General features: G+C 41.3%; 1 protein-coding gene across 3 annotated transcripts in view; it reads right to left on the bottom strand.

Moving 5' to 3' along the window:
• Positions 1–465: 465 nt before the first annotated feature.
• LOC126281422 (juvenile hormone esterase-like) overlaps positions 466–25,826 on the bottom strand; it is a 103,650-nt gene continuing 78,289 nt past the window's right edge. For all 3 annotated transcript variants that reach the window (XM_049980366.1, XM_049980367.1, XM_049980365.1), the window contains 5 exons: positions 25,504–25,669; positions 22,917–23,083; positions 14,498–14,621; positions 12,458–12,590; positions 466–706 (listed from right to left, as the gene is read on the bottom strand). In XM_049980366.1, coding sequence (XP_049836323.1) covers positions 559–706; positions 12,458–12,590; positions 14,498–14,621; positions 22,917–23,083; positions 25,504–25,669 — 738 coding nt within the window. In that variant the 3' untranslated portion in view covers positions 466–558. The remainder of the gene's footprint in view (positions 707–12,457; positions 12,591–14,497; positions 14,622–22,916; positions 23,084–25,503; positions 25,670–25,826) is intronic.

The following is a 25,826-nucleotide window of genomic DNA, read 5'->3' as shown; positions in this document are numbered from 1 at the left end:
GGACTGACCTTTCTCGACACAAAATTTAAAATGGTACGTATCTCAACAAGTATTTTCTTTCCGGACACACATTTTTACAGGACGTAGTTTATACACGTGTCGCTCTGTTTGTGTGTTCCAACACTTCTCGAAATTTGTCTTAATCACTTGCTCTGGATCTTAAAGGTGCATCCTTCTCTGAAGTCTTCGAGTAGATTCAGGTGACAAGTAACTGTGTAACTTCATATTTTTTGCAAGGAAACTATATTAATTACTACAATTAACTTTCATAAAAAATACTTGAATACTTAGTGAATGATCTTTGTATGAGAGAACGCAAATGTAGGACTAGGAATATGATAAAAAAAACTGGGCACTTCATTTAGCACGGACACGTACTACAAACGACAAATCACCACTGGAACCATCCACATCTAAAACATTAAATGAGAAACTGTGGGTCAGAACTTGAAATGAAACTCAGACTGACATTGTGATTAAATGTTTTCAAACTAAACGCACTAAAATTTATTTTGAAGTGTGCGGAACATAACAAAGAATATCACGGCATTCAGCTTTTTAAGAAGCTAGTATATCTCTCCAGAAATCCATTCGTTCCTTGAGGACGTCCTGACGTGTTGTAAACTCCAGTTGCATATCCAGATAGTTGGAAGCATTCGCCGTCAACGTTTCCCACACCACTGGACTTCCGGATGGTGCCGGATCACTGGAATACGAAAAACAGCCATGTGATAAATTGTACATACTCGTACCTGTGGGAGGTAAAACGTAAAATGACGCTGCTCTCCTTGAGCTTCGACATATGCACTTTTACGTGTGCCGAAACGGATACGAAATTATTTAAGTTACGGCACAATGCAATGATTAAAAATATCAGGCTTACCGCGAATGAGAGATTATTTGAGAGTACACTGGATGCTGTGTAATTATGGGAAGACACCTCGCATTGTGAAGTCGTGTTCTTGCCACAAGCAGCAATGGAAGTTCAATGTCAGTTGCATACACTAAGAATCGCTAGGTATTTAATAGCTTCCCCTTCTGGTGTTCGTGGCAACAATTTCTGACCATAGATTCAACGTTCAGGAGATTAGGCAACGAGCGTTATTTTTTTTATTAAGATCTATGGTACTAAGAATGCGATACCATCAAATCACGATGAGCTCTTACGAATGCATTGAAATATTAGTGTTATTGATAGCTATTCGCAGAAGGCTTCGGGAAGGCGACATGCAATTTAGCCGTACCACTTTCTTCCAGTCACGACAGAAAGATTTTTCAAATGGCTCTTAACATGAACACTGGACTAAGGTCGATGAGAAACGTTCTCCTATTGGGTGAGTCTGTTTCATTGACAAAGCTAGCGTGTTTTTATCTAGAGAGAAGTTTGTCAAACATCTATGAAAAGAATGTGTCGACCAGGCAGTGAACGTATGTTGCTGATTTGGTTCATGCCGAGAATGCAGAAGATTGCATCCTTGTACAAACGACCGGCATCACGGAAACACCTGAAGTCACTGTAGAAAACATTTTATTTCCAGGAAACTAGTCGTGGTTTAACAATGTAGCAAGTATAAGGAAGGTTTCTAGGGCGCAAATACATGATAGCTTTGAGATCTGTCATATACACATGTACCTATCATAAATTTACCAGCGATCTTCTAGTGCAAAATCGAGAGCCTATTATAGTGCTAAGTGTAGTGTCAATACGAAATCGTACCATTAACGTGGTCAGTTTACTGTACAGACATTTGAACTTGGTGGCTGCTGTATAGTGTGTAATACAATAGAAGCACGTATATGGAACAGACTTTGACACCAAAGAACCTCCCTCAAAGGTGATGTAGTAATAAACCATGACTTGCATATTTCTGCTTACCAGAGATTAGTTATCTGGAAATAAGTACTCAGTACAGTAGCACTTGGTGGTTCCACGATGCTGTTCTTTAAATATACTCAAGCTGTGCAAAACTGCATGCAGAAAACGTTTCTGTAAGCAGATCCAATTTCGACAACACAGCGTTCGTCTAGCAGGTGAGTATATTCAGCAACAAACACTTCAGCGCTAGAAATGATCAGCATGATCCCCGGCATTAATACCATAGGGCACGTTTGGAATGATCCCATGAGACATGTTGCTCCAATCGCCCTTGCCGGAGAGCAAGACGTTGCTCATTCGCATCTTACGGAAGTTGCTGGTACCATCATTGCTGTATTGGTACTCCCGTTAATCACACACCATATTAGAATTATTTCTGCTGTAGTAGACTGGCATACTATTATATACCTTTTAAAGCTTTTATGTACGAACACGTGGTCTTTGACGGAACTGGGCTCTCATATTGTATTCATAATGTGTCTTGACATAGTCCATCTTCATCGATCGATAAATAAATCATAGATTTGTCATTATTATTCAGAGTTTTTCCTTTTCATATAAAGCTGTATCGGTGCCACATTGTTTGAAAGAAGTCAACAAATACAGTCTCACTATGCATACATTGGACATATCTGGAGTTCCTATGATGAAATCATTCCACTCATCAGAGTATACTTGTAGGTTTCACTGAATCACAACGCTCTCAAGTGTACACACTTAATTTATGAAGCAACTGATAATGACCACTTTCTGAAATCAGCTAATAGTGTAGGAAAAAATATTAGTAAAAGGAGACATTGATTTTTAACTTTCTGAGTAATTCAATGTAGTGGAACGGCTATAACCATAAAAAAATGCAAAGCTTCATTGCTTGTAGAGTAGCGTTCAGTTAAATGCAGATGTCTGATCGCCAAATATTAATGCTTGTAATACATCCAGATTGTAAGATTTGCATTTTTCAGATACAGTAAATCAGAATATTAGTTCTGAAAATATAGATTAATCTATTGTGTGCCCTCCAGACCGTATTAACTGTTTCGATAATTTTTTTCTGCATTCATCGAGTCGTTGTATTCAGCTGCCCAAGTAAGATACATACAGCAATAGCTGTACAACTTCATTGTTCATCTGAAGTATTTTCTTTTCCATGTTTGGTCATAGATAATTTTAGTATTATTGTAATTGATTTTTAGGTCAACACCTTAAAGGTGCCCTTCCACATTGGTTGTTGACTTTTATTTGAACGAAAAGAAAACAGTATAATGTTGTCACTTACGCGAAGGTGGTATACGTGTGTTTCATTAACACAGTTTCCGCAGTTCAAAGACCTGAAAAGTTCCACTTGGACTGTTGAGAATAATTTGGGTCATAAAATTATGTTATTCCGTATCCTGTTTCCTCATATATATCTGAGTTTTCCATTAACCTGATGATGTTAAAATGAAGCATTTTATTGATGCATACATTCTTCAGCGTACAAACGTAAGCTGAACTAGTCTATTGTTTCTCATGGGCATCGTTCTTTATGGGGAGATGGTTGATAGATACAAAAGTTTTTGCCTCGCGAAGTACCATAATTACACAATTTTCCCAGTTTTCTAGAACAGTATTCCGTAAGGAATTCAGCAAGTTCTTCTTGTATTATTTCACTTTCCGAATGTCTATTTCAACACCAACATCTAATCATCACATGGCTATTTTCTTTATTGCCCATGTTTCAGTTTCATCTCTTAAACAACATGATGTTGCCAGCTACGTCATCTCCCATCTTAAGCAATGGAATGTGACGTTTAGCCAGCATTAGTTTCTGCTTGTTTAACCCATACCATTTCCTTATTTTCAGTTGTTTCTTTTTTGCAAATTGACACTGTTTTCTCTCGAATACTCTCAAACGTATTTACGCATAATTTAGATTAAACCAACACATTCTGTAACATTCTCTTTATCATTTGCTGGAAAGTCTCGCCTCTTTCATTGCTGCCTTGTTCCACTTGAGATTTTCGTTCATTTATTTTTCTTCATATCTGAAGTATCTTTCTTGTTTGCGTAAGAATCTTTGTTAAATAACGTCCTCTTTCAGCAATGTATATCTACATTTACTTTGACGCTTCATGTACTAAAACTCCCTTTCTAAATAAATTATCATAGTGTACATTTCTGACTTGGTGGTTGATGAGCTATTATTACCATATTTCGTGTGGCTAACATCATTTAAACTAAAAATAGTTTAGGGTCATCACATACTATAAATTTCTTTATTGTTTGCTAAAATATAGTCAGTTTTATTTTAATTTCATTTGGTTCTTATCATGGCCATTTACCACGTGTTTCCTCGTGGAAGAATGCGTTACCGGAAAATATGAAAATTATTGTATTACATAATCGTCATTTGTAACATATCCAAAGTTCCCCACTGAGGATACCTTATTTTTTGCCATAATTTCTCATTAAAATGCCATTTTTATTCGTAATGGGATTTACTGTTTTGTCTTTCTGCATCCAGATAAGAAAATTGTGTATTGCAGCAGTAATCAACGAAACCATCTGAATATGTTCAACATCTGCTGCGAGGAAATGTTGTGCGACTTAAACGATTTTATCTTGCAGCAAACCCGGTAAGTATATTTGCAGAATGCGAACATCTCGGTAAAAGACTCGAATGATTTCCATAAAATCTTTATTGTTTACTTTTAAAACGTATCGCGTCATTCTTTCCGAAATCTGTTCAATATGTATTGTTTGTGTCGTAAATCTAGCCAACACCGTATTTTCCTGCCTGCTGTGTGCCTCCGTAATGAAACATAAGTTCTAATTTTAATATCTTTGGTCTGTATTTATAGTAGGATTTTTGATTACTCCACTACATACCATTACCATTCGATTTTAATTATTCCTCTTCCAACTCTATTAACACATCTTTGGATCTATCAGTCATGCAAATTATTGTTTGTAAATGAAATTTGATTGTAACACTGTTATTTCTAAGGTACATGTTTTAATAGTGTTCACTGCAGACGTAACGGATCGTGCACCGCGGTCTGAATTCCTTCATCCACTGCTATGAATAGCGTGTCACCCAGACTGAAATGATGACGACCCAGGAACTTGCACACGTTATCAGGGCCTCCGATGGCCTAACCTAAACTACACCAGCCTGCCAGTGCGCGCTGTGTTTGCACAGACTAATACTAGATGTCGGCAGGTCGGCAGAGCTGTGCTTCTAAGTTACAGAGTCCATGATCACAATGCCGAATTCGCATGGAAATCAGTTTTGATGACACTAATGATATATTTATATCAGATATCAACATTTATCTGCAATTTGAGAAAGAATGAACTCTTCTTCTTTTCCTTATGCCTTTGGGCCGCATCTGCGTTGGATCGGCATGGCTACTAACGGATTTGTTTGGCATGGTTCATTTAAGGGGTAGCCGGATGCCCTTCCTGTCACCACCATCCCATTACTCATAACCCCCCCCTCCCCCCCCCCCCTCGTACGCGGAATGTATGTTTCCAACTGCGCATAGTGTTACTATGTGAAAGTGTGAAAGTTTTCTAAATGTTTGTGAATCGTGTAACTAAGGCAAGACTTCGGTACTAGCCTGGTATTCAGCTGGTCGGATGTAGGAAACCGCCTAAAAAACACATCCAGACTGACCGGCACACCAACGCTCGTCCTTAGTCTGTGTTGATGTTGTTGTCTTCAGTCCTGAGACTGGTTTGATGCAGCTCTCCATGCTACTCTATCCTGTGCAACCTTCTTTATCTCCCAGTACCTACTGCAACCTACATCCTTCTGAATCTGCTTAGTGTATTCATCTCTTGGTCTCACTCTTCGATTTTTACCCTCCACGCTGCCCTCCAATGCTAAATTGGTGATCCCTTGATGCCTCAGAACATGTTCTACCAACCGATCCCTTCTTCTGGTCAAGTTGTGCCACAAACTTCTCTTCTCCCCAATCCTATTCAATACCTCCTCATTAGTTATGTGATCTACCCATCTAATCTTCAGCATTCTTCTGTAGCACCACATTTCGAAAGCTTCTATTCTCTTCTTGTATAAACTATTTATCGTCCATGCTTCACTTCCATACATGGCTACACTCTATACAAATACTTTCAGAAATGACTTCCTGACACTTAAATCTATACTCGATGTTAACAAAATTCTCTTCTTCAGAAACGCTTTCCTTGCCATTGCCAGTCTACATTTTATATCCTCTCTACTTCGACCATCATCAGTTATTTTTCTCCCCAAATAGCAAAACTCCTTTACTACTTTAAGTGTCTCATTTCCTAATCTAATTCCTTCAGCATCACACGACTTAATTCGACTACATTCCATTATCCTTTTGTTGATGTTCATCTTATATCCTCCTTTCAAGACACTGTCCACTCCGTTCAACTGCTCGTCCAGGTCCTTTGCTGTCTCTGACAGAATTACAATGTCGTCGGCGAACCTCAAAGTTTTTATTTATTCTCCATGGATTTTAATTCCAACTCCGAATTTTTCTTTTGTTTCCTTTACTGTTTGCTCAGTATACAGATTGAATAACATCGGGGAGAGACTACAAACCTGTCTCACTCCCTTCCCAACCAATGCCTCCCTTTTACGTCCCTCGACTCTTATAGCTGCCATCTGGTTTCTGTACAAATTGTAAATAGCCTTTCGCTCCCTGTTTTTTACCCCTGCCACCTTCATAATTTGAAAGAGAGTATTCCAGCCAACATTATCGAAAGCTTTCTCTAAGTCTAGAAATGCTAGAAACTTAGGTTTGCCCTTCCTTAATCTAGCTTATAAGATAAGTCGTAGGGTCAGTATTGCCTCACTTGTTCCAACATTTCTACGGAATCCAAACTGATCTTCCCCAAAGTCGGCTTCTACTGGTTTTTCCATTCGTCTTTAAAGAATTCGCGTTAGTATTTTGCAGATGTGACTTATTAAAATGGTAGTTCGTAATTTTCAGATCTGTCAACACCTGCTTGCTTTGGGATTGGAATTATTATATTCTTCTTGAAGTCTGAGGGTATTTCGCCTGTTTCATACATCTTGCTCACCAAATGGTAGAGTTTTGTCAGGGCTGGCTCTCCCAAGGTTGTCAATAGTTCCAATGGAATGTTGTCTACTCTGGGGGTCTTGTTTAGACTCAGGTCTTTCAGTGCTCTGTCAAACTCTTCACGCAGTATCATATCTCCCATTTCACCTTCATCTACATCCTCTTCCAATTCCATAATATTGTCCTCAAGAACATCGCCCTTGTAAAGACCCTCAATATACTCCTTCCACCTTTCTGCTTTCCCTTCTTTGCTTAGAACTGGGTTTCCATCTGAGCTCTTGATATTCATGCAAGTGGTTCTCTTTTCTCCAAAGGTCTCTTTAATTTTCCTGTAAGCAGTATCTTTCCTACCCCTCGTGAGATAAGCCTCTACATCCTTACATTTGTCCTCTAGCCATCCCTGCTTACCCATTTTGCACTTCCTGTCGATCTCATTTTTGAGACGTTTGTATTCCTTTTTGTCTGCTTCAATTAGTGCAATTTATATTTTCTCCTTTCATCAATTAAATTCAGTATCTCTTCTGTTACCCAAGGATTTCTACTAGCCCTCGTCTTTTTACCTACTTGATCCTCTGCTGCCTTCACTACCTCATCTCTCAAAGCTACTCATTCATCTTCTACTGTATTTCTTTCCCCCATAAGTGATAATTGTTCCCTTATGCTGTCCCTGAAACTCTGTACAACCTTTGGTTTAGTCAGTTTATCCAGGTCCCATCTCCTTAAATTCCCACCTTTTTGCAGTTTCTTCAGTTTTAATCTACAGGTCATAACGAATAGATTGTGGTCAGAGTCCACATCTGCCCCTGGAAATGTCTTACAATTTAAAACCTGGTTCCTAAATCTCTGTCTTACTATAATATAATCTATCTGAAACCTGTCAGTATCTCCAGGCTTCTTCCATGTACACAACCTTCTTTCATGATTCTTGAACCAAGTGTTAGCTATGATTAAGTTGTGCTCTGTGCAAAATTCTACCAGGCGGCTTCCTCTTTCAGTTCTTAGCTCCAATCCATATTCACCTACTACGTTTCCTTCTCTCCCTTTTCCTACTGCCGAATTCCAGTCACCCATGACTATTAAATTTTCGTCACCCTTCACTATCTGAATAATTTCTTTTATTTCATCATACGTTTCTTCAATTTCTTCGCCATCTGCAGAGCTAGTTGGCATATAAACTTGTACTACTGTAGTTGGCGTGGGCTTCGTATCTATCTTGGCCACAGTAATGCGTTCACTATGCTGTTTGTAGTAGCTTACCCGCATTCCTATTTTCCTATTCATTATTAAACCTACTACTGCATTACCCCTATTTGATTTTGTGTTTATAACCCTGTAATCACCTGACCAGAAGTCTTGTTCCTCCTGCCACCGAACATCACCAATTCCCACTATATCTAACTTTAACCTATCCATTTCCCTATTTAAATTTACTAACCTACCTGCCCGATTAAGGGATCTGACAGTCCACGGTCCGATCCGTAGAACGCCAGTTTTCTTTCTCCTGATAACGACATCCTCTTGAGTGGTCCCCACCCGGAGATCCGAATGAGAGACTATTTTACCTCCGGAATATTTTACCCAAGAGGACGCCATCATCATTTAATCATACAGTAAAGCTTCATGCCCTCGGGAAAAATTACGGCCGTAGTTTCCCCTTGCTTTCAGTCGTTCGCAGTACCAGCACAGCTAGGTCATTTTGGTTAGTGTTACAAGGCGATCTCAGTCAATCATCCAGACTGTTGCCCTTGCAACTACTGAAAAGGCTGCTGCCCCTCTTCAGGAACCACACGTTTGTCTGGCTTCTCAACAGATACCCCTCCGTTGTGGTTGTACCTACGGTACGGCTATCTGTATCGCTGAGGCACGCAAGCCTCCCCACCAACGGCAAGGTTCATGGTTAGCCTGATGGCCGCATATTCGATACGGTGCTGGCGCAAATGACAGTCACCGGCCCTTTAACACGCATGGTTCTGTTGTGAATTAACACTGCTCGAATTTAGAATTTGGTTCTTAGATGACACAGAACGGCTTGTTACCAGGCATACGGCGTATGTGGCGCCTCAGTAGCCGAGGTCGCTAACGCATATTAGCCCTGCATCTTACTATTCACAGGTGTCGGATACGAATATTGAATTTATTGCCACAAATTTTAGATCTGTTATCTGGAAACTCTAAATAGGTTCAAAATGGTTCAAATGGCTCTGAACACTATGGTACTTAACATCGGAGGTCATCAGTCCCCTAGAACTACTTAAACATAACTAACCTAAGGACATCACACACATCCATTCCCGAGGCAGGATTCGAACCTGCGACCGTAGCAATCTCTAAATAGGTTGCACAGATTTAATAATCAGGATGAGAAAAAAAATGTTTTATATTATGTTTATAGTAGTAAGTCATTATTACAGCAACAAGTGGTAACATTAATGTAGAAATAAAACATAATATCGAAACTAAGAATCAATCTGAAAATCGCATTAAATTAAAGGAATTAATTCAGGTTCCCAGTGAATAAATTAACCCCGAATAACTGCAATTATATGTACTTCTAAACCTGTTGTTGCTACACTATTCTACATTGACCACATGGGTACGTACGTGCCTCGGCAGTTCTCAAGTCTATGAATACAGGTTCGGGTAGTGAGAACATTCTTACATTCTTTCCTGTCTTACAATGAAGGAGAGCTATTTTGATTTCAGAGCGTCCACTTGATTTTATAGACTGAAATTTAAGCAGTTCGATGTGCAATCATATTAACTATGAAACTTCCTGGCAGATTAAAACTATTTGCCGAACCGAAACCCGAAATCGGGATTTCTGCATTTCGCGGGCAAGTGCTCTACCAAGCGTGACTCAGGACCCGTCCTCACAGCTCCAATTCCAAACGTACCTCTTCCCCTACCTTCCAAACTTCACATAAGCTCTCCTGCAGATCTTGCAGAACTAGCGCTCCTGGAAGAAAGGATATTGCGGAGACATGGCTTAACCACAGCCTGGGGGATGTTTCCACAGTCAAATTTTCACTCTGCAGTGGAATTCTCCGCCATTTGTGGGCAAGTACCGTACCATCTGAGCATACTAAGGGACGGCTTCGGCTCTTCTCACAGCTTCAATTCCGCCGGTACCTCGTCTCCTACCTCATAAACTTCACAGAAACCCTCCTGCGGACCTTGCATGACTAGCACTCCTCGAAAGAAGGATATTGCGGGGGCAAGGCTTAAGATGGTAGAGCACTTGCTAGCGAAAGGCAAAGATCCCGAGTTCGAGTCTCGGTCCGGCACATAGTTTTAATCTGCCAGGAAGTTTCACATCAGCGCACACTCCGCTGCAGGGTGAAAATTTCATTCTGGATATTAACTTTGATCCACAAGTTTCAGTCACTTTGATTTGTTTGCAGATCGCAGTCTAATAGTCCGCAATCTCTCTCTTCCTGAAAAAGGGGACATTTGAAAAAGATATGACTAGTGGAATCTTCCTGTCCACATTCACTGATTGGTGTGTTACTACATGCCACTCGATGCAAATGTTTAGGGTATGGATCATGACCTGCCAGTAGGTGCACCATACCTCGAGTAAGAGCAGTTTGGAGCTGTTCCCGATGATTAGAAATATGCAGTGCTTCTAGTGCTCTAGTCAGACTGCCATTCATCTAACTTGCAGGCTCGTAAATGTCGTTTATCAGTAACATGAGCGATGTGACTTCGCACGCACGATCACATTGTCCACGCCCAAACCAATACAGCACTGCCCTGTAACGTACAACGACATCCATCGGACATATCCCGTGAATCACCAGCAACCCTTCGACCAGTATAGTGCGCAAGACGCCGGTGAGCCTCAGAATTACGCTCCACTGAAATGGGCGCAGTATTGTTTCGTAGCTTCCTTGTCGAAGGCGATGCCTCCAGATGCTGGCAGGGAAGCCCGTAACGGTGTAGAAGATAGCTTCGTGATGTAACCGCACCACAAGCAATTGTAATTTATAATCAGTAGTGTCATTACGGCAAGTCGTATGCATAATATTAGCCGATTTCTGAGTAACAGATTTTATATTTTCTAGAAAGTTTCTTTTCTCGTCTAGAAGAACACACACAAATAACTACAAATAGTGCTGCGTTTTACAGGGTTTCCGTCAAGCCACAAGGAAGGATTTCTGGCAAGAGAAATTCTTCCCTGAAGACGTCTGTGTGTGGTTTTATGAATACCAATAATCAGTTTGTTGTCCTTGCACCAATGCAGCATCTGAGCGAGCACATCATTCGTCTTTGCCTCAAGTCTCGTCCTGGAGTCTGCAGACACAACTACTAGAATGTCATATGCGTGAGCATAAACACGTTCAGTAGAGTCTGATTGTCTAACAGATATAGTAGGGTTCAATACTAAGATCCAAAAACAACGGACCACTTATGGAGCCTTGAGGACAGACCTTGGAAATCTTTTTGATTATATTGCTCTGACCCGCAATCCACTGGCTGCGACGTCCGCTACAATAATCTATAAAGCTCTTATGTAGACGTTGGAGTCACGGTTGAAGCGATTCCCACCTCCATTTTCTGCCGGATTGGGTGAAAAGTTATGGTGTACGTGTCTTCATCACCAAATTTCACGTCGATGTTCTGGGTTAAGTTCCAAAATTCACTGGAGTATCTTATGGAGAGAAGGCATGAGGGACTTGATGGTGATCTGCTTACGATAACGCCTCCAATGAAAGTGTTACTTTCGGCTACCGTCCTGGTACTGTCCGAGTCGTTAAGGTATGTGCCGAATTCACTTTTCAATCTCTCTCTTTTTCACGACAATCAACAACGCAAACTCCATACCATACAGCCGACCGTTGTGGCCGAGATGTTCTAGATGCTTCAGTCCGGAATCGCCCTGCTGCTACGGTCACAGGTTAGTTTCCTGCCTCTGGCATGGACGTGTGTGATGTCCTTAGGTTAGCTAGGTTTAAGTAGTTCTAAGTCTAGGGGACTGATGACCTCGGATGTTAAATCCCATAGTGCTTAGAGCCATTTGAACCATACCATACACACACCCATACCAAACGCAAATCGGGACCATTACCTTCAAAATACCTCACATGTAAGCCTTCCAAGTAGTCAAATTAGGAAAAACACAGGCTTGGAATATGCCCTGAGATACAAAGGTAAATAAAATTACCTGTTTGTATGTCAGCTCATCTCTCTAGAATGTGTCAAATACATAACTGATATCAACAGAGGGAACCAAAGATTTCAAATCAATAAAAGTTGTTAGTGAAGGCATTTGCTCTAAACATGGCTGCCAGAATGTCTTCTGAACTATCTGATCATTTCACTTGTTACTACTACATACGTTTCGTTTCCAGTGACTAAGCATCATTGTTATCGATTATTATGCGGTTACTGGTGTACAATTTGTGATATATTCAGGATAATATTTTAAATGCCACTAGTTAACATACTTTTCAAGTCATTATTGATTTAGGAAGCTTTTGCTCGGCAAAATTAAATAAGTAGAATTCTTACTGTCATGCCTTACCTGTATTTGGGGAAATTGGTCCACAGAGTTGTCAACAGGTCTGCCACCTGCCCGTCGTTGGAATTGGGGTCCGTGTCTGGTCCCGATGAATTGCTCGGAAACAGATACGGAGTTTCTCCTGCATGCTTCATACCTGCAAAACATTTGTACAACAAACACAGTTGGGAATATAATAGGTAGGTTTCCGTGGCCAGAGCCACTTGACATGAAAGGTTTCTCGTGTTGCGGTAGGGAGCATGTGCATGACAGTGTGGAACACGCTTGTGGTTTTACCGTACAAAATATCAATTCTTCATTTACTACTGACCACTACACTTCATTGTAAGAGAAATTTCACTACAGCTGGCTACAAAACAGTTCAACCTCCAGGTATGTTTAATCAACTCTGGCAATAAGAAAACAAATGTTTCGTCTTACAACTGACAGTAAAAAATATTTTTCTGTAATCTTTCATGAACGTTATAAAAAACCAAGACTTAACCATATGTATAGTACTAGTTGACAAACACAGTATTGCCCAAGTATTCATTCTGCCAATTTTCTATTAGAAAAGAAAGCAAAAGATGAACTGTGTTAGTAGTGTCCATTATAATTCCCTTTTGTGTTATGTGTAAGATTTTCATTGTGTTTTGGAAGGAATCGAAATCTTTATACACTCACGTACAGGCCCTGATAAAATATTAAACGACCAAACGGACCTAAAACATAAAAATATTCTAGATAACTTTACTGAAATCTTTCAGCTCGATTCGGGTTAGTTGTAATAAAACAAAGACAGTGATATATACACACTACAAAAACGTAACAAAGATTATAATACCACGCATGGCTAATTACAAATGAATAAACAAATTGTAACCATACAGCATCGCTGGATTAGTTGCAAATCACAATAATATGTACAAACGATAAAAGGCCTAGATTGCATCTGCGTACAACAGAAATTAACAGACATTAAGACAGATATTTAAAAACTTGGCTTTAGTTGGAAACTACCTACGCAACAGTAAGATTATAAGACGACTGCGCCACGTTGCAATGTAGAAGGAAGTACTAGCACACAGTAAAATAAAATTGTTATTAGTAATAATGTCACAATTTTAACAAAGCGTATTTAGTTGCAAATAACCTGAAGATGACGATTATGCCGAAACAGGCGTATTGCTAATCTAAAATGTCTAGCAACAATTATAGCATCATTCTGGAACATTACCACCTTTTATTTATATTGAAATGTTTCAGCGTCATATTCGTTTGCTTCGGAGGTTTTGAAAGACTCATGCTTTATATGCTCGTGTGTAGCATAGGCTAAACTAACTGGATGATAGTTGTTTAGGTTGAGTCTCTGTTATATTGCTTTATGAAATTCGAAGAAACAAAACTGACAACTATGTACTGAGCAATACGTCACACTAAAAAGAAAATGGTATATATTTAGACAACTAGCAGTTGTTGTTGTTGTTGTTGAGGTCTCCAGTCCAGAGAATGGTTTGATGCGGTTCTCCATGCTACTCTCTCCTGTGCAAGGTTCTTCATCTCCTAGTGCCTACTGCAACCTACATCCTTCTGTATCTGTTAAGTGTATTCATCTCTTGGTCTCCCTCTACGATTTTTACCCTCCACGCTGCCATCCAATACTAAATTGATGATCCCCTGATGCCTCAGAATATGCCCTGTCAACCGATTCCTTCTTCTAGTCAAGTTGTGCCACAAACTTCTCTTCTCTCCAATTTTATACAATACCTCCTCATTAGTTATGTGATCTACCCATATAATCTTAAGCACTCTTCTGTAGCACTACATTTCGAAAGCTTTTATTACCCAATAATTAAAGTTATTCTGGATTAGGGTTATTGTCACACATTGTAAAACTAAGACTGCAGACATGGAAGTACACCTTGCAATAAAGGGTTTATTAGAACTACGAAATTTTCGGTAATACTTTGGACGTTATTAATACCACACTAAATGTAATCATTACGCTTGTCAGGAACATAATATATTTACATTCAACAGTAACGTCTCATGACAAACACATACCATAATCCGTAGAGCCAGTTCCATTGTACTCGAAGAAATAGAAGTGAACAGGTAAGCTGTTCGAGTTGGCTACGGTCCTAGCGAAGGAGTCCGCTGATTGTATGAAGTACAAGTCTGAAAACAGCTGCAAATAAACAGTTACATTGTAGAACTACTTGGAAGATAGCAGATAATTGCATCAACACATACAAAGTAGCACTTGAGACGTCTGTCCTGATAATGTTGCGCAACAAGCATAAAAAAATTTTGCCATTTGAACCGTCTTACAACACCACTATAGGGGAAACACAGCTTATTGGGAGTGCTTAAGCCGCTTAATTGGCACTAGTAAGAAGAAGCGCCTCGAATTTCACCCGGTCATCCATGCTTATGTTTTCCGTGATATTTCAAAATGATTGAAAATGAATACTGCGATAATTCCTTTGAAAAGGACGCGATCGATTTTCTGACGGATCTGTACAGAATTCTTCCTTATGACCACCTCTGATGACGTTGTCGTTGACGGGTGGCAAAAGACTTATAATCGTCTCTTCGAAGGAAACGGTTACAGCAACTCCAGATGAATGAAATGCAGAGCTTCCACAATCACACTCACTGGGAAAGCAATGGACAACATGCGCTGATGTAAACAAGAAAGACAAAAAAATAAGCGCATTTTCGGCACATGAAGCACAGTCTAACCCTAACAGTTTTATAGCGTGTTTTCTTTACTAAGAATAGGAAACATAATGCTTTGTTTGACTTTCGCGGCTCCTCTAACTGTTTTCAAATGGTAAATATGAGTCTAGATTGATTCTGTGGTCGTTCGTCACCACCTGAGCTCGCTGAGAATGTTGTCATTCTTCAGCTGCCTTCACTTTCCGGTTCCTAGATTTATGTGTCAGCGTTGTTAATAAAACCCTTCATAGTTGTAAATTCATGCTCTTACAGTAAGTGAAATGAAAATTTTATTACAGTAAAAGAAATTAAGTTTGTAAGGTAGGACTAATCGTGCTTTCGCCAGGTCATTTTAACTTACTGTTCTGTTTTGACGAAAACAGTTTTCGTACCAGCCTTATCGCATTTTTGTAGCAAGTGTATGATTTCTAACTTCGTTAATGATGTGACAACTCTGGAGGCATCTATCGCAATATACATTTACCACTATTGTTTACCACACATATCCAACGACCACAAACTGTCCCACTAACATATATTCACAAAAACATACACCCAAGTTTTTAATTTTGGTCTTTAATAAGAAGGTAATCTTTTGGATTGAACCCAATGAATTATCTCGACACTCTCAGCAGTCTTTAAATTTTATAGTAGCAAACGCAGGCATGGTCTACCAAGGACATAGCGACCGTTGTAATAGTATAAAGATAAAACAGCCACTAGTGTTTGACTGTTTTACTGATCCGTACTTTTAATCCTGTTGTGTCCAGGTTAATCTGACGGTGCTCGCGTCAGAGAGTCGAAACCAGTTATAGCAAATTAAACAGTTTGTGACCTGTGGCTGTTTTATCTTAATCTTAGTTAGACAGTAGTCTGAAAATCCTGACTTCGGCAATAGATAAAATCATATCCTTAAAGGAGAAAAGGTGATGACAGTTGGAACACTGCTGAAGAATCTATTCAGGTGGAGGATGTAGTAATCAAGTGAGGACAAAAATGTAGGCAACATAAACTCCTCGTAATATGTAAGTGATGTCAAAGCCCTGATAAGGAGATAACTGTACTTAAATGCCTTTCCATAATTTTATGATTTCATTACGTTTTAGTGGCACTGTTTTATTGCTCTGACTATCATATCTTCAGCATATGCCGGTGTTTAGGAGAAGAGTGTAATAATTCGTTTTGTTTTATTTTCTGTTGGGATCAGCACCCTCTTCATTTCCATTACTAGATCCTGATTTGTTTATATGCATGATATGGAAGCATGGGTGTATATTTTTGAATGTTCGGAGTCCATCAAATAAGTCTCCTTCCCCCAACAGTATCCTCTCCAACCTTCCAGTTTACGCTCCTTTCCTCTCAGTTTGAGCTCTAGAGATGTTCAAGCGGATTGCGAGATTTCCCAGTTTTCTGTTTCACTCGACTGGCCAGCCTAGGGGCGTCATACCTTTCCGTTGAGAAAAAAACGAGGATGTTTCCTCAGCGGGCGGGCAGATGTTTTTCTGCAGACTCCGACGTGTGAGTGTGGTTGTTCCCTTGGAAAATGGCCTTAGTATAAAAGCCGGGTTGCGTTGTGTGAGTTATGGTGTTATGGAATTAGAAAGTATAAGCACTTCCATTTTCAGTTGCTGAACAATAATATTCCCGCTGAAAAACAATAGATTCGCGTGCAAATTAAGATTTTGTGTTTTTTTCTCGATTCTATCTGTCGATAACTTCCTCGTCTTGCCTCAGGTAGCTCGTGCTGTTAGTTTATCGGAGTGATAATTAAACGAAATGCTTAAAGGCGACGAAATTTTAGTAGCGCAGCGGACTTTGTATCTTTTATGAATGAACGCCCCACGGGTGTTTCATAGTAATCTTGTGTTCAGATTACTGTTTCTTGTTTCCATCATTATGATTCATGAGCGGGTTGTTCAGTATCTTTCTAGAAGCAAAACGTTTAGTAGAATCACGCCCATCTTTTGCGTGGTGCTGGAGACCACGTGTCGACAAATCTGTGTTTTATGATCAATAATTCCTTTTACCAGAGAGAACTCGATTCTAGAATCATAGTGAATATCCATATCAATAATGTCAAGCTCTTGTAATGAATTTTACTAGAGTTAATGAACTTAGCTCCTCGTCAGGGGACACCGCCTCAGCGCAGCCCGTGCTCTAGATCCGGAGGGCTATGCCGGCGTTAGCGTAGCTACCAGCAGGATCACCCATGCCGCACAGGCCAAAGGGGAGGAGTCAGACGAAGTTTGTCCCACAACGTCCTATCGATAACCTGTGTTCTGTCCTATCCTACCCTAAGCCCATCCTTTTTCCGCATCATTTTCAATTTCCTACAACATATGACAGGGTGGTCTCTAGAGGCGTGGTGAAGCCAGTCTCCCTAAGGGAGTAAACCCGATAGAGCTCCAGGCCCTCCAAGTTGGGGGTTGATCATGGGTCTAACAACCCTATATCGAAAAAAAAACCATATTGTTACGAAACTCGAAGATAGGAGCAGCTGGATTGATGATGCTGATGAAGGAAAAGGACACCGTAAACGGAAAATGATGTATACTTTGCAACTTGGAATGTAAGAACTTTGAACAAACCAGGGGCTCTACATGGACTCAAACAAGAGATGGAGAAATACCGCATAGGAGTAGCAGCAATTCAAGAAGTCAGATGGAAAAGAGTATCACAAGAAGTGGTAATTGCAGAATTGTGTATAGTGGAGGAGACAGTGGTATAGTAGGTGGTATTCGCTTTCTTGTAGACAATAAGTATAAAGCAGCAGTCATAAATTTTAATCCCATAAATGAAGGGATGTGTATTTTGAGAATGAAGGCCCACGTCTTCAACATCACTCTAGTATGTGTGTGTATGCACCCACAGAAGATGATGAGGATGAAGTGAAAGATTAGTTTTGTGGTCGAGTGGAACAGGAATTAGAATGCATACTAAGGAATGCTGTAAAGATTGTGATGGGTGACTTCAATGCAAAAGTGGGAAAAGAAGAAGCCTTGAGAGAAACAGTAGGAAATGAGAGCCTGGGTGAGGTGTTTAATAAAAATGGACAAAGACTTTGCCACGGGCAATGCAGTGGTAGTGAAGAATACATGGCGAAAGCCACATGGCGCTCGCCAGATGGCACTACTTTTGATCAAATTGACCATGTGGTATTCGACAGGGTACATGCGTCTGACAGCCTTGAAGTTGATAGCTACAGGGGGTATGACTGCGATTCGGATCATTATATGGTAAGAGTGAAATGCAGACAACGCCTAGCCGTCCATAGATCCAGAAGGAAGAGAAAAGCTCCGCGAAGATACAATGTTTCCAAATTCAAAGAGAAGGGAGTATCTGAAAAGTATGAAACAGAACTGCAGAAGAAGTGTGAGGTTAAACAAAGCCAAGCTCTGGAAAGCATCGAAGAGAAGTGGAATATGATTAAAGAAGTTCTACAAAAAACTACAGAAGAAGTTTTAGGTTTACAAGAAAGGGCAGGATGGTACGATGAAGACTGTAAAAAGCCAGTGGAAGAGAGAAATGAGGCAAGGAAGAAAATAATAAACAGGACAAGAAGGTCTAATACAGAAGAATTCATGAAGAAAAGCAAAGAAGGAAAGAGACAGATAGGATTTGCAGAAGAAAGAAACGAGAATTAGACAGGAGATGGATTAAGGAGCGAGGAGAAGAGTATAATGATCAAGAAGTAAGATAATTCTACAAGAGAGTTCAGGAACTGAAGAAAAGCCTCCAACCACGTACGGTATTCTAAAGAGATAAAGAAGGAAATTTTATAGGAGGAGAAGAACAGGTTCAAGACCAATGGGCCGAATATTTCAGTAAGCTGCTGAATGTCACTACAGAAAGAGAAATGCTGGAAGAAAATAAAACAGGCTGACCAACCGCTGAAGAATGCTAGTCAGGATGAAAGACCTGTGCCTATACCAACAATATAGGAAGTTAGGAGGGCAATCTAAAGCCTAAGGAATAATAAGGCTCCAGGTAACGACAACATTTCAGCAGAGATGATCACGGGTGGAGGTGAACATCTAACAAGATTGATACATCAACTGATAGTGGAAATATGGGAAATGGAAGAGATGCCAGACCAGTGGAACAAGGCCACTGTATGCCCGATTCATAAGAAATAGGACAAAGCAAACTGTGGAAATTATAGCGGTATTGCTTTAAGCAGCGTGTTATAGAAACACATTGACACCGGTGTGTCAGACCCACCATACTTGCTCGGACACTGCGAGAGGGCTGTACAAGCAATGATCACACGCACGGCACAGCGGACACACCAGGAACCGCGGTGTTGGCCGTCGAATGGCGCTAGCTGCGCAGCATTTGTGCACCGCCGCCGTCAGTGTCAGCCAGTTTGCCGTGGCATACGGAGCTCCATCGCACTCTTTAACGCTGGTAGCATGCCGCGACAGCGTGGATGTGAACCGTATGTGCAGTTGACGGACTTTGAGCGAGGGCGTATAGTGGGCATGCGGGAGGCCGGGTGGACGTACCCCCGAATTGCTCAACACGTGGAGCGTGAGGTCTCCACAGTACATCGATGTTGTCGCCAGTGGTCGGCGGAAGGTGCACGTGCCCGTCGACCTGGGACCGGACCGCAGCGACGCACGGATGCACGCCAAGACCGTAGGATCTTACGCAGTGCCGTAGGGGACCGCACCGCCACTTCCCAACAAATTAGGGACACTGTTGCTCCTGGGGTATCGGCGAGGACCATTCGCAACCGTCTCCATGAAGCTGGGCTACGGTCCCGCACACCGTTAGGCCGTCTTCCGCTCACGCCCCAACATCGTGCAGCCCGCCTCCAGTGGTGTCGCGACAGGCGTGAATGGAGGGACGAATGGAGACGTGTCGTCTTCAGCGATGAGAGTCGCTTCTGCCTTGGTGCCAATGATGGTCGTATGCGTGTTTGGCGCCGTGCAGGTGAGCGCCACAATCAGGACTGCATACGACTGAGGCACACAGGGCCAACACCGGCATCATGGTGTGGGGAGCGATCTCCTACACTGGCCGTACACCTCTGGTGATCGTCGAGGGGACACTGAATAGTGCACGGTACATCCAAACCGTCATCGAACCCATCGTTCTAAGCATTCCTAGACCGGCAAGGGAACTTGCTGTTCCAACAGGACAATGCACGTCCGCATGTATCCAGTGCCACCCAACGTGCTCTAGAAGGTGTAAGTCAACTACCCTGGCCAGCAAGATCTCCGGATCTGTCCTCCATTGAGCATGTTTGGGACTGCATGAAGCGTCGTCTCACGCGGTCTGCACGTCCAGCACGAACGCTGGTCCAACTGAGGCGCCAGGTGGAAATGGCATGACAAGCCGTTCCACACGACTACATCCAGCATCTCTACGATCGTCTCCATGGGAGAATAGCAGCCTGCATTGCTGCGAAAGGTGGATATACACTGTACTAGTGCCGACATTGTGCATGCTCTGTTGCCTGTGTCTATGTGCCTGTGGTTCTGTCAGTGTGATCATGTGATGTATCTGACCCCAGGAATGTGTCAATAAAGTTTCCCCTTCCTGGGACAATGAATTCACGGTGTTCTTATTTCAATTTCCACGAGTGTATATTAAGTTGAACAGAGGCAATTATGAAAGATGTGAGAAGTTACAATACCCAGGAGTGCTGATTACGGAGGAGAGCAGAATAAGAGAAGAAAAAAATCTAGGATTGCTGCAGGAAATAGAGCTTACTCGGTCCTGACCAAGATCCTTCAGTAACTTAGCCTGAGTAGAAAATCGAAAATGACTGTCTATCGAAAAGTCATAAGACCGGTGGCAATGTATGGCTCAGAAACATGGACAATGACTGCAGCAGAAGAAGAGCTCTTGAAAAGATTGGAGAGGAAAATATTAAGAGACAGTTTTGAGGCCATGTATGAGGCGGGGCAATGGAGGATAAGGACAAACAAAGAATTGGAAGAACTGTATAGAAATCCTGACTTGGTGACTGAAATTAAGTGTAACAGATTGAGATGGCTGGGCCAAGTAGAGCGAATGTCGGAGGATCGAGCTGCCATAAAGGTTTACACAGAAAATAAAGGTGGCAAAAGGAGACAAGGAAGACCCCGGAAACGATGGATGGAGGATATGGGAAATGGTTTGAGAAAGATTGGAGTCAGGAGATGGAGGAAACGAGCAGAAAATCATCAGAATTGGGGTGTAACCATCAGAGAGGCCAAGGCCCTACATGGGCTGTATCGCCAAGGAGTTAGTAAGTAACGAAATTAGCTGATTTAGTTGGTCTGATTCCATTATCTATTCTTAGTAGCCTCTCGTACTCTAAATAGAATGAACCCACACATGCATGGTGATACTTCCCTTGAACAGGTATTAACGGGATATCTTATCCCACCTACTATCGAGAAGTGTTCTTACTGGTCAATTTAATTAATTTATACAACATGGACGCCTTTTCATGTTTATAGAAAAACATAATAATCTAAGATTTACCCCTGATAAGGTTGTCCTTTATACTGAACTGAAATTTTATGTAATAAATAACTGATTTGTATGGGAATCAATCTTCAGTTTGATTCACCCCCACTGAAAGACTCTCCCACTGCAGAAGTATCCGAGAGATGCACTAAAATCCGATACATGTAATGAATCCCAATAGAATCGCTCGTCACCGTATGCAGTCACATTCGCTTCCATTACATGCTTTTGTCACGAAGATAAAATATACTAGGGATTAACCTTTTATTCTACTACGATTCACTATGACCCTTTTACATCCGGTGCTCACCGTTTCCACTTCAATGAGAATAAAGAAAAGTCAGACAGTTTGTTACTATGTCAGACCTGTTACGGCAATCGATCCCAATCCGTTTGGAGTGGTGAAGGAATGGACTTGTTAGAAGATGACAGACATTGAATGATTTCGTGGGTAATTATAAATAAGCAATAGCAAATATGGATAAGTTTATTACGTCACAATTTTGACTGGAGGAACTTGGGATTTTAAACAAGACTGTACCATTTTTAACTTAATTCTATCAACGAGATTTTAACAGTATCATTCGTTGGGAATATGCTTTTCCAAGTTAAAAAGTGATATAGATTAAATATTATACAAGAAAGATCATTCCTGTTTACAATCGTTTGTGTTAGATGTAGCAATGAGTTTGATGGTTATTGTCTACAACTAACACGGGACCGAGAAACTTCGATGGATTTTTGTTATTGTAATGACAAATGATGGTTGGTCCTTTTAAAAATATTCTGGGAATTTCTGACTCGGATAATGTTTTACTCATTTTGTAATAAAAATTCTTGAATACATGTTAAAAGCGGTGAGTTACACAGTAATTTTAGTCAGTCTTTGAGTTCCCTATGGAGACTCAGAATGATGAGAGTCCGTCATGTAATACTGGGATTATTATATTAGATATAAGATAGTAGAATTAAGGAAGCACAAGCTTTTTATTTTGTATTTTCTACGACACCATCAATAAACTCCATTTAATGATTATCGATTTAATGAGTACCTCCTATGTTACAATTCAAACCATTCCAAACAAGTTGATCCTCAGGTAGAGATACACACGCAACGCCTTTGAAACATTATCTCTTTTCTTTTCAGAAACCTAGAACCTCAACATGTTGTTGAGGATGTGGTTCTTCCAAGTGGGCAAACCAAGAATGCCTCTCAAATTGATTCCGGGACTGACGTAATCTCAGCACGACCTTAGAAGATTTGTCTGTTACAGTAGAGTGGCGAAAGGCATATACTTACATCAATAACGGCTTGCATGTCGTCCGTGGAGAAGCCCTCGTCCCCAAAGTAGAATTGCTCCAGCTGCTCCGCCGCACGATCCCGCTGTTCCTCCGTGGGCAGTGGCAGCTGGGAGCCGATCAGCATCGTGAAGTTCTCCTTCAAGTCCGCGATCTTTGCTTCGGTCACTAGAACGATCAAACAGCTCTGCAGTAGCAACAGGATTCTGCGCGCTACAAGTCCATAAAATGTGCGTCCAGCAGCTTCTACAGTACTATGGGTCAACAGTTTGTGCTTCCTGTGGCGTGCAGTTACATGTTTCTTTAAATTCCCGAACTATCAATGTTAGATTGACACGTTTGTCTGGTGGTCTATTGGGAGTTGGTAGAGCTCTGGTCTGTACTGGCTTCTAATTATTTTCGTTCATCTTTTTCCTTGTCTTTTCAATACTGCACGAAGATTCAGCACAGCCAAAGTACACAAACATCGACAGAATTAAAAAAAAAAAAAAAACTTTTTGTGTCTTGTCAAGGGGGAAGTCTCGTCAGAGAGGTCCACCGCATGAGCGTCTAGGGAGGTGATTTCAGTATTTCAGTGGTGATTTCCTGTTGCCTTTCACTGATGATGATGAAATGATAATGAGGACAACACAACACCCAGTCTCTGAGCGGAGAAAATCTCCGACCCAGCCGGGAATCAAACCCGGGCTCCGTGGCGTGACAGACCGCCACGCTGACGACTCAGCTATCGGGGCGGACATCAACAGGATAAGAAATGAAAAAATGTTATGATCTGCCCCACGACGGTCGTTAATGACTTTAAACTTTCCATGCTCCACTCTCCATTTTGGCATCTAACGCAGCTGTGACGACCAATACCCACATGGTTGAGTGTTAGCTTTGTTCAGGAGTGTGCAATAATCGAACTTTATTGTGAACCGAGTACTTTAACAGCTAGATACATATTCCTCAAGTCACTGTGCGGTGCAGGGCGGAGGGTCATTTCCGTTCCTGGTCCACTCGCAAATAGAGCGAGGGAATAACGACAGTCTTTAAGCCTTCTTATGACCTCTAATTTCTTTCGTCTTATCTTCGTGGCCCTTACGCGAAACGCACGTTGATGGTGGTAGAATCTATCTGTAGTCGGCCTCAAATACTGGTTCTCTGATTTCCGCAATAGTGCCTCGCGAAAAGAGCGTTGTTTCCGAAGCTTCTCCATGATTCTCGAGTGCTGATCGAACCTGCCTGTCAAAGATCTGACAGCACTCCTCTGAATTGCTTCGATATCTTCCTGTAATACGACCTTATGGAGATCCCACAAACTCGCTCAGTAGTCAAGATGGGTTGCACTAGCATTCTACGCGCCGTTTCCTTTATAGATGGGTACACTTTCCCAAAATTCTCCCAATAAATTGAAGTCGAGCATTCGTCTTCCCTTCTACCAACATCAGGTGCTTATTCGCTTTGCAAGGTTATGTATATAGAGGTTAAGAGCAGTCCTATTACACTTCCACTGATGAACACAAGCCGTCGAGGACAACGCAGTGGGTTGTTGTATTACTTAAAGAGGCTTCGAGCCACTCACGCATCTAGGAACCTATTCCAAATGCTCGGACCTTCGTCAGTGTCTGCAGTGAGGCACCGTGTCAAACGCTTTCCGGAAAACCTGGGAACATGGAATCTGCCTGTTGTTCTCCATCCTCCATATTGCTGCGCGGTGTGGGCTCCTTACCAGGTGGGATTGACGGAGGACATCGAAAGGGTGCAAAAAATGGCGGCTCGTTTTGTATTATCACGTAATAGGGGAGAGATTGTGGCAGATATGATACGCGAGTTGGGATGGAAGTCATTAAAGCAAAGACGTTTTTCGTCGCGGCGAGATCTATTTACGAAATTTCAGTCACCAACTTTCTCTTCCGAATGCGAAAATATTTTGTTGAGCCCAACCTACATAGGTAGGAATGATCATCAAAATAAAATAAGAGAAATCAGAGCTCGAACAGAAAGGTTTGGTGTTCGTTTTTCCCGCGCGCTGTTCGGGAGTGGAATGGTAGAGAGATAGTATGATTGTGGTTCGATGAACCCTCTGCCAAGCACTTAAATGTGAATTGCAGAGTAATTATGTAGATGTAGATGTAGAAATCATGCGAGAAAAGTGGCAAGCTGAGTTTCGCACCAGCGATGCTTTCTGAATCAGTGCTAATTTGCGGACAGAAGTTTTTATGTCTCAAGGAAATTTATTGTATTCTAACAAAGCGTTCAAGAATTCTGCAGCAAACCAAAGGATATTGGTCCGTGATTATGCGAGTGCGTTGTTTTACCTTTGTTATACATAGGAGTCACCTACCTTTTTTGTAGTCGCTCGCAACTTTTTTGTGGGCGAGAGATTAACGATAAACGCAAGCTACGTAAGGGGCTAATGCCGCATAATATTTTCTATGAAACCGAATTGGGGTTCCATCTGGACCTGAATCGAAACATGGCGACCTTCGCAGAAATCGTAATCAGAATAGTGTATAGATGTAACTATTACAAAAGTTGCATGTGAATCATACTTGATCCAAGTAGACGAAGTATAGCAGGGAATGCGCACAGACCATGTTACTTACAGGTGGGTACGACGGTGCCTTCTGCGGAAGTGACGCCCACAATTATGGGGACCTGGTTGTAGCTGCCGGTCCTGAGAATTTCTGCTGGAGGATCGACGATCACTGCCGAGTCCGATGGCGGTTCTACGACGGGTACGAACGCCAGCGATAGTGGACAGCGGTTCTCCTGTAAATTTTAATGGTACCAAAGATATCAGCTACCCGTTAATATAAACAAGAAATGATCGTCATAACTGACACAAGATATTACTTGAAGTACGAACTTCTTAAAATACAGTGTATGGTAACAGTCTACTTAGGGTAGTGTGTATCTACAAGACACT

This window comes from Schistocerca gregaria, chromosome 7, assembly GCF_023897955.1.
Source record: "Schistocerca gregaria isolate iqSchGreg1 chromosome 7, iqSchGreg1.2, whole genome shotgun sequence".
Classification (NCBI taxonomy): Eukaryota; Metazoa; Arthropoda; class Insecta; order Orthoptera; family Acrididae; genus Schistocerca; species Schistocerca gregaria.
Note: the sequence above shows the minus strand (reverse complement) of the source record. Positions and strands in the feature narration are given on the sequence as shown.